The sequence below is a fragment of the Plasmodium yoelii genome, assembly GCF_900002385.2.
Source record: "Plasmodium yoelii strain 17X genome assembly, chromosome: 9".
NCBI lineage: Eukaryota > Apicomplexa > Aconoidasida > Haemosporida > Plasmodiidae > Plasmodium > Plasmodium yoelii.
In genome coordinates, this window is record NC_036181.2 from 1,645,024 (window position 1) to 1,655,538 (window position 10,515).

At 20.2% G+C, this 10,515-nt stretch overlaps 3 protein-coding genes across 3 annotated transcripts; all 3 read left to right on the forward strand.

The window, feature by feature from the left end:
• Nucleotides 1-517: 517 nt before the first annotated feature.
• Nucleotides 518-3,547, forward strand: PY17X_0941800 (conserved Plasmodium protein, unknown function; the record flags this gene model as incomplete). The annotated part of the gene is made up of 1 exon (XM_718897.2): nucleotides 518-3,547. The coding sequence occupies one exon, from the start codon at nucleotides 518-520 to the stop codon at nucleotides 3,545-3,547; it is 3,030 nt and encodes a 1,009-aa protein (XP_723990.2).
• Nucleotides 3,548-4,170: 623 nt separating this feature from the next.
• On the forward strand, nucleotides 4,171-5,390 carry PY17X_0941900 (prefoldin, putative; the record flags this gene model as incomplete). The annotated part of the gene is made up of 5 exons (XM_022956091.1): nucleotides 4,171-4,337; nucleotides 4,577-4,681; nucleotides 4,836-4,943; nucleotides 5,139-5,193; nucleotides 5,361-5,390. The coding sequence occupies 5 exons, from the start codon at nucleotides 4,171-4,173 to the stop codon at nucleotides 5,388-5,390; spliced, it is 465 nt and encodes a 154-aa protein (XP_022812274.1).
• Nucleotides 5,391-6,332: 942 nt separating this feature from the next.
• PY17X_0942000 (uncharacterized protein) lies at nucleotides 6,333-7,382 on the forward strand (the record flags this gene model as incomplete). The annotated part of the gene is made up of 1 exon (XM_718895.2): nucleotides 6,333-7,382. The coding sequence occupies one exon, from the start codon at nucleotides 6,333-6,335 to the stop codon at nucleotides 7,380-7,382; it is 1,050 nt and encodes a 349-aa protein (XP_723988.2).
• Between the last annotated feature and the right edge of the window lie 3,133 nt (nucleotides 7,383-10,515).

A 10,515-nucleotide genomic window follows, 5' to 3' on the forward strand; every position in this document is an offset into this window, starting at 1 on the left:
TTTTTCTCTCTCTCTTTATTTCTTTGATTTTTTAAGTGAAACTAAATATTTTCTCAAAATGTGATGCTATGTATATTTCCCGTATATCAGTTTTTTTTTTTTCTCTCTCTCTCTTTATTTCTTTTTTTTGTCTAAATTATTTTCAAGGGAAAATATATATGTAAAAATATTTAATATGCAATTATGAATTTTTATATATATATATATTTTTTAGTAATTTATTCCTATAATATAAGAAACAAAAATAAAATTGAGATATTTCTCATTTTGTGTGTTATTATAACCATTTTGATTATGTGATATATATTTCTATAAAGATATGATATAATTTTATAAATATAAAAATTTAGTATATTTATTTTTTACTTGATTTAAATTGTATGTCTTTTTTATACACTTTATTTAATATTTTTGTGTAAAAAAAATGATACTAATGTGATAAAAAAAAAGAGAGAAATTCATAATTTTTTGTCTATATATTAAATTTTCAAAATATAATTTGTCGATAAGAAAAAATATGGAAAATATATATGATATAAATATAGATAAAAAAATCGAAAAAGAAAAAAAATATAATGAATCAAAAAATGAATGCGACAAAACAATTAAAGTTGTAGATAAAGAAAATAAAAATCCAAAAAAAATGTTAAAAAAAAAAGAAAAATTAAATGTAGACATTTATAATATGAAAGAAAATAACAAGGAAAAATATGCAACTATATATACAAATGAGGGTGATATAAATATTGAGAGTAATAAAAATGAAGAGTATAATTATGAAAAAACACAATATATAAATATAGAATCATTGAAGGATGAGAGATATGAAAAAATAACAAAAAGAGAAAGTATAGATAAACTTGAAGATACTATAAATAGTAGCTCATCTAAAACAGAGTGGGTTGAAAATAACGAAAATATATCAGAAACATATACCAATTTAAAAGGGAAAGAAAAAAATATTTTAAATAATAGTAGACTCAGCAAACTAAAAGATATACTATATAATCAACTAGTTAAAAAAAGAAAATTGTTAGATGAAAAACTAAGGATAAAAATATACGAAAAAAATAAACTTGAAGAAAATGTTAATAATTTAGGATTGGAATTATTTCGAATAAATAAAGAAAATGATGATTTAGAAAAAAGAGAAAAGGAATTAATAAATTCTATAAAAAATATAAAATCAGACAAAACCAAAAAAATAAATGAAAACAAAAAAGTGAACATAGAATATAATAATGAGATGATGTCTTTAAAAAAAGAAATAAATTATTATGCTGAAATATACAACAAATTTAATAACAATCTTTTGGAATTAAATAATTTGAAGAAATATTATGAAAATATCTATGATAAAACTAAAGTAAATGAAAATGTTATTTTATCTCAAGAAGGGAGAGATAAAATAAAAGAAATAAAAATAAATAAACGGGAAAATATAATTAACAAAATGAATCATGAAATAAATGAAATACAAACATGTATTAATATTAAAAAAGATCTTCAAAAAAATAGCGAAACAGAATTAAAAAATTTACAAGTTTTAATTAATGATGAAAAAAGAGAACGTGAAATTATACAAAAAAATAAAAATAATATTATAAAAATGTTAAATGATTCAATAAATAATATGAAGAAAAGAGATGAAATAATTGACGAAATTCATAAAAAGTTAAATATGTTAAAAATAAATGTTTTAGAATTAGAAAAAAATAATGAACAAGTGAAAAAGGAAAATAATGTAGAAAAAGAGAAAAGAGAAAATTTGCTTATCGAGTTAAAAATATTAAAAAAAAAAATCCATAAAATTGAAAAAAATAAAAAAGAATTAAACAAATGTGTAGAAGATATTTCCAGTTTTAATGATAAAATAAAAATTGATATACAAAATGAACAAAAAAAATGTGAAAATTTAAATGAAAAAATTAAAAATATAAATAAAAATATCCAAAATAATGAAAATAAAATAAAAGAAATGAAAAATAATATTAATAAAGAAGTAGACAACATTATTTCTATGTACACAGAAAAAATCAAAACTAGCCATTTTTGTTCTAAAACAAAAAATGATATAAAAAATGTTAAGGAAGATATTATTAAAAAAGAAAATGAAATTGTAAATTATAAAAATTTAATTATTCGAATAAAAATACAACAAATTTTGGAAAATACAAAAATTGAAAATATGCAAAACAAAAGAAATAAACTGAATAAAGAGTTCACTGAAAAAAATAATTTACTAACACAATATGAGTATGTTATTAAAAAAAATCATTATATAATTGAAAATAAACAAACAGAAGTAGACAGATTAAATGAAGAATTAGATAAAAAAATGAATAAAAAAAATTTAGACGGGAATAATTTTCAGGGAAGTGGGTTCAATAGTACAGTACCAATAACTCTTGAAATTAAAATACAAAAATTGAATAAAGAAATTAGTGAAATATTAAAAAAAAGTAGAATGTTAGAAAAAGATTGGTTTTTAAAACAATCAGAAATGATCAAAATACAAAATGAAAATAACCAAATTAATGAAGAAATATTAAAAGGAAATGATTTATACTTAATTTTAGGACAAAAAAAATGTGAACTTGAAGAAAATTTTAACAATTTGCAAAATTCAGTTAAAAAAATAAATAAAAATATTATACATATTCGATTACAACTAGAACGATTTGAATGTAAAAATAATGATATGCTTGAAAAAGTAAACAAAATAAATAATGATATATTAAAATGGAATGAGAATGCAAATATCAAAAAAGAAAAATATAAAAATATTCAAAATAAATTAAAAAATGATATATTTAAATTAAAAAATGACAAAGACAAATACCAACAAAATTTATTAGATTATGAAAATCAAATTCTTATTTTTGAAAATAAAATTCGTGAAAAAAAAAAACTCCAAGAAATAATAAAACAATATGAAGAAAATAAAGATATTATATATTTGAAAAAACAAATACAACACAAAAATGAATTTATAGAAAATATTAAAAAAAAACAAAACAGTATTTTAGCAAATATAAAACTAGCATTAAATAAAAGAAATGATCTTGATGATAAAAAAGAACTTTTTCAAAAAAATTTTGAAAATGGTGTTAATGTTTCTTTTAAAATACAACATGAAATTTCAATGATAAAAAAAAATATTAAAACGAAGAAAAAAAAAAGACAAAATTTATATACTCATTTTGACCAAATTACACAATCTTATGAAAATTTAATAAACCAAATACAGGAACAAGAATCTTGTATACAAAATTTAAATCAACAATATAATATATTTGATGTTGTATTAAAGGTTTTAATTTTCGAAAAAAAACATCGATTTCAAGAATTATTAAAATTTCAAAATGCTGTTAAAAATGTTCACACTCTACAAGATACAAAAAACAATTATGATATTATAAAGAAAAATTGTTCTATATATAAGAACAAAATCATAGCTATTAAAAATAACTTGAAAACTTTTGGTGCGCAAAATGAAGTATATGAGAAGATACTTTTCGTGCTGTTTGAATGGCTGGAAAATTAAGTTTTCCTCTCCAAAAAAAAAAAATATTATATTTTGTGGAAATTGTAAAGAAAGGTATAACTTATTTTTACAATTCCAATTTTATTAATATTTATTTTTTTTTTTTCGTGGCAAAAATGCCTTTTTTCATAATTAAAAAATATATATATTCGTATGATTTTACTTAATTTTCTTTATACTTACTGTTCTTGGCGCTTTTATTTATATCTTCATTGTTTATTTTCATATGGTATATTTTAAATGGTCTTTTTTAATTTTTTCGTATTTTTTTTTTATGTAATAAATATTTCGGGATATAATTACACCAAATTTTAGCTGATTTTTTTAATATGTATTTTTTCAAAATAAGGGATTATAATAAAATAATGAATAAAATTGTTCGATTGTAAAGGGAAAATATAATTAAATTAATCATATTTCTATTTAATGATATTATTTATCGAAATAAATAATAAATATATAAAATTTTATTGTAACGTCCACACCTAGCCAAATACAACAAAATATATTATCTACAAAACAAATTAGAATTTTAATTATAAATTAGGCAATTACTGTTTTTTTTTGTGGTTTCAAAAAATATGTTTTTTATTAGTTCAAATTTAAAGTAAAAATAATAAAAAATGAATTTATATGACGCTTTAGGGAATGCAGCTATAAATGAGCAAACTAATGAAGATTTTCAAAAAATTATTCTGAAAAGTGAAAGTTTTATTGATGATGTATTACATGAACACCTTAGAGAGCGACAGAAAAAGAGGGATGAAATATTGCAAGACATTTTTGATATGTTAGTAAAAAATATACATACTAATGCATAGGAGATAATTTTTCTCTACCATTTGTATGCATTTATAAAAAGAAAAATACTTTAAGAGAGTTTGTAATACCCATTTTTTGAATAATGAATGGAATTACGATTAAATTATACAAAGATACTAATTTTATTAAATGAATTATAATATTTTATAAAAATTATCTTATATATTTTTTTTAAAATAACTGATTTATAATATTACTAATTTATAGGGAAATTTTAGTGGCAAATTTGAAATTACTCATCGACATGAAAGATCAAAAAGAGATCGAAACACTCACAGAGCTAGGATGTGATAGTTACGTGTATGCAGACATGTAAGTACTAACTAAAATGAGCCCTTTGTGTTGTTTTTATTCTGGTGTATTTAATGATGCACACACATATACACATACATAATATATAACCAATATATTATTATTCTAGCGTGAATCATACATATATATATATATATATATTTTTTTTCAACAGACTCGATAAAAATAAGATTTTTATCCAGATAGGCTACGAATTTTACTTAGAGATGAGTCTTGAAAGTGCCATAGTTTTTTTAAAAAAAAAAATAAATCTTTATGAGGAGTAATAATAAAAAGCGATACATACATTCTATTGATGCATATTTGTTTTTATATTGGCCCATCTATATGTGTATGTCACTTATATTAAAATGTGTTAACTATCCCAAGATATGTGTGTAATAGCTTTTATAAAACTGGGGTATTATATAAGGTGCATATGTTTGACATTTATATTACAACTCTTTTCCTTGTATAGAAAATTAACATATTGGAATAAGGAAATAGCTAAGATTAAGGCCCACATACAAATAGTAATTAATATTATGAATAAAATTATATTTATTTTTTCATAAAACTCGTATATATTCGATTAAATTTATTAAGAATATACACCAATAACTGATACAATAATTTGTTTGTTTTTACTTGATATATAATCTTAACATTGATTTTATTTTTTTTATGTTACTTTTTACAGTTAATGAGGGCAATTTCAAATTTGGCGTGAATGGTTGGTAAGAAGACGTTCTTGAAAATAAATTTTGATGACAATAAATTTTATGTTTTATGGATTTATCCGTCACCTTTCCTCAATATATATATATATATTTTTTTATACCAAAGCATGGTTATTTTTTTAATATAGTTGATTAAATATGTCTGTAAGTTTGTGAATGCTTAGGCTTATATTAAAAAGAAAAATATTGTAAAATATATAAACAATATATTATTAGATATATTTCAGAATACAGTATTTTAATTTTATATAAAGCTTTTTATTTTTTTAAACATGCTTTTAAAGTTATGACAAAATAAACTAAAAAATGTTTTGTTAAATTATTATTAATATTTTTTTTTTTGCCCCCTAAAATAGCTTAAAATATATGAACAAGTCATTATTTTTTTAATAAAAAGTGTAAATGTGTAGCTATTTTATTTTACATAATAAAAAAATATATAAAATATATAAAATAATAATAATTTGTTTTTTTTTTTATTTCATGGCAATAAAAAAGTATAATGAAAATAAAGGAAAAATTATTTTTTTCCAATATAAAATATATTATTTATTATTTTAATTATTTGACCATAAGCTTTGAATATATATATTAGTGTGTTAATGGTTTTTTTTTATTTTAATTATTTCTTATTTATTTAAAATTATATATTTAGGTGAGAATTAAAAATAAATATTTGTTTATTATAAAAGTGGGCATATAGTTTTATGAATATAAATATCATACACGTAATAATTAAATTCTTCGATTTTTAAAGATAAAAATAAAAATGCAGAGAATACCATAAAACAACAAAAATAAAGACCCACAAATCTACAAAAATACATTCATTTTTTAACTTTGTGTAAGTATTTTTTGCTATTCAAGCATACAAATTGAAAAAATTGTTATTATATTGTTTTATTTTTTTTTAATTTTTAAATATGCCTGCAATGAAATCAGCTAATGCAAAAGAAGATACAATTTCACAAACATGTGACAATAGTACTACAGAAGACGTCGATGAACATTTATATACGGGGCCATTGAAAATAGAACAATTACTTGCAAAAGGATTTGTTAAAAGAGATTTAGAATTACTTAAAGAAGGCGGTTTGCAAACTGTCGAATGTGTAGCATATGCCCCTATGCGTACATTATGTTCCATTAAAGGTATAAGTGAACAAAAGGCAGAAAAATTAAAAAAGGCATGTAAAGAATTATGTAATTCTGGTTTTTGCAATGCAATAGACTACCATGATGCTCGACAAAATTTAATAAAGTTTACAACTGGATCAAAACAGTTAGATGCTTTATTAAAAGGAGGAATCGAAACTGGTGGGATTACTGAATTATTTGGAGAGTTTCGTACTGGAAAAAGTCAGCTTTGCCATACATTGGCTATAACATGTCAATTACCAATTGAACAGTCTGGAGGTGAGGGTAAATGTTTATGGATTGATACAGAAGGAACATTTAGACCTGAACGTATTGTAGCTATAGCTAAAAGGTATGGTTTGCACCCAACAGATTGTTTAAATAATATAGCATATGCTAAAGCATATAATTGTGATCATCAAACAGAATTATTAATAGATGCAAGTGCAATGATGGCAGATACAAGATTTGCTTTATTAATAGTGGATTCAGCAACCGCTTTATACAGATCAGAATATACAGGAAGAGGAGAACTTGCTAATAGGCAATCACATTTATGCAGGTTTTTAAGAGGGCTACAACGAATAGCTGATATATATGGGGTTGCAGTAATAATAACTAATCAAGTTGTTGCAAAAGTTGATGCCATGAGTATGTTTGGAGGGCACGAAAAAATTCCAATTGGTGGAAATATAATTGCACACGCAAGCCAAACAAGATTGTATTTAAGAAAAGGTCGAGGTGAAAGTCGAATTTGCAAAATTTATGATTCTCCAGTTTTGCCTGAAGGCGAGGCTGTATTTGCTATAACAGAAGGTGGAATAGCAGATTATGAAGAAAAATAAAAATATTTTATTACATAATTTTTAATAAAAAATCATTTTGTTTAATTATATGACTTTCGATGATATTATTTTTAAAGATTATAAAAGAATGCATTATCTGTAGAGATATGTACATTTCATATATTAATGTACATTTCATATATTAATGTACATTTCATATATTAATGTACATTTCATATACTAATGCACATTTTTGTTGTTGTCTTACATGCTCATAAGCATTTTTTATAATATATTTGAATTCATGTGAATTCTTATGTTAATGTTTTCTGTTTCATTGTTTTTTTTTGTAATACCAATAATATAAATAAACCAATCAATAAATTAATTTATGTGTACATACACAATATAAATAAATATATTACATCGTTTTGTAATAATATTAAGATATAACTTTTTGTTTACAATTCTTAAGAAATTATTTTTATATTCGTATGATAGCTGTAGGTATTTATTTATAAAAATGATGTAAATTGTATAACTATTTTGATTATATATATATATTACATATATATATTATATATATACATAGTTTAAATTTATATGAAAAATAAATTAATTTGTATATTGTTAAAAGATATTTCTTTTTTAAAATATAATATTAGCTTAATTATACCAAATAATGAAAATATATAGAGCGTGGCACGGGAACTGTTGTAATTCATGGATACTCTATAAGTGTTACTACCTTATCATTGAGAATTTTACTATACGTATTTAATTTTGTATTTGGGTGATATTGTATATAAATTAAACCTTTATGGATATGATTTTTAATCTCATTAAAATGACATAATAAGAAATAAATTAAGATTAAAAAATAAACAATCATAAATTATGCAATTATGTAAAAGTACATTTATGCATAGCCTTTTTAATTTAAAGGAAATATTTTAAAATAACATACACAAAAAGTTAGTGATATATTTTAAAAACAATTTTTTAATAAAAACGTGACTAAAACGGTATTATATAAAGAGTACATAAAAAAAATATAAATATTGAAATGTTTGCATATAGATATATATATAATGTAATATATATATATATATTTTTTTTGTGTATATAAAGTATTCCTACAAATTTTTAATATTATTATGTAACTTTTTTTGAGAGCTTAGTGAATATATAATATATAGTATGCATGTATATATTTATCACTGTAGCTTTTTGTGTATATGAATTTATTAAAGCATATTATGAATTATATATATCTTAAAAATATACGTACATATTATGCTTATAAAAAATAACGTAAAAAGGTCAAATAAGAAATATTTTTTACTTAAAAATTTTGTGCACAAAAAATTTAATATATACATATTATTATATATATTATTATATATATATATAAATATTTAATACTTTCTTTACATGCATTTTTTCTTATATTTAATTATTGTACTTATTTACGTGTATACCTGTAACATTTATACACGCGTTTGTATATTACAAAATTAAGTAAAAGTATATGAATATATTTTTATATATAATAAATAAAAACATAAAGAAAAAATATATTTTTTTATAATAATTTACTTTTATATATTTAATAAAATATGTAAAATGGTTAATAATCAAATATTCATATATATATTTATATGTTTTTTTTATTCATATATATATGCTTATATATAATATTATATATATACATACATATATATATATATGTTCATTGATTTAACTCTCTCTATATAAAATACTTAAAAAAAGAACAAAATCGAAAATATAAAGATGAATACAATTTATTATAAAAAGGAGGAAAGATTTTCCAATTTTTTATAGAGAATTTTGAAATATACCAAGGAGCCAATAAACGGAAGATGACGAAAAAAGAATATGTATTTTATAAAATTTATACATATATATTTTTTGCATTTCTAATATATATATAAATATATATATTATACATGTATAGACTGTAACAAATTATATGTATTTTTATAAAATATTATCACAATATTTCAACATAAAAATTATTAGTGCGTAAACAGCTACATAGACTATATACTTGTGTATATTTATATGCATATGTATGTATATATATTTATATATATATATATGTAATATAGATTATGCATGTATATGAATATATATTGATTTATACATAAAAGATAAACAGAACAAGTATACATGCTTTATGGTTACATTAATGAAATTGCATTCTTATATATATATTTGCAAGTATTCCTAAGTTTATATGTAACATCACAAAAAAAAAACATATACTTGGGTTACTACATGCTTATATATTTTAACTTTAAGGAGAAACGTATTATAGTAAGAAAAGAAAAATAAATGAAAAAGTAGATTCTTTACAATTTTCATTTCATTTCATTTCATTTCATTTATTTCGTTCATTTCGTTCATTTCGTTCATTTCATTTTAATTATATATTCATTTACTACATATTTATGTAGATCTAAATTAATTTGTGTGCGAATTAATAAATAGAGTATTTATTATTTTTAATTATTAACTTTATTATATTTGTATATATGCAAGTATGCTACTATTTATAGCATTATAATACAATTATATGCGTGCGTATTAATACGTATATATATTTATATATACATATATATATACATACATATGTGCTTAAAATATCACGTTTTAGGATTCCTATTCATAACCGTACATGAAGAAAACTATAAATAGATGTATATAATTTTATTATTATATTTGATGATTATATAAAAATGTATATCATTTTATGAAATATCATACATGTCAAATCATGTTTTCCCATTTAATATTTATTCATCTATATCTATAAATATTTATATGCACACACTATATTTGTAACATTTTATTATATCCATATATGTTTATATTTATCGTAAATAAATTTTGGAAGTATATATAAAAAGAAGAGTACATTATACATATATGCGCATATATTATTCACTACAACTAAATATACATTAATGACCATACTTTAGATTAAAAAGGTGTATATATATATATATAAGCCTATATAAGATTGTATACATTATGCATATGTATATTAATGTATAGCAAATAATTCTATATATATAAACAAGCAGTTTTTATTTAATAAATTATTATTTTTAGTTTTTTTTTTTCATTGGAAATCGTGATTTTATATGTATGCAAAAATTACATACAT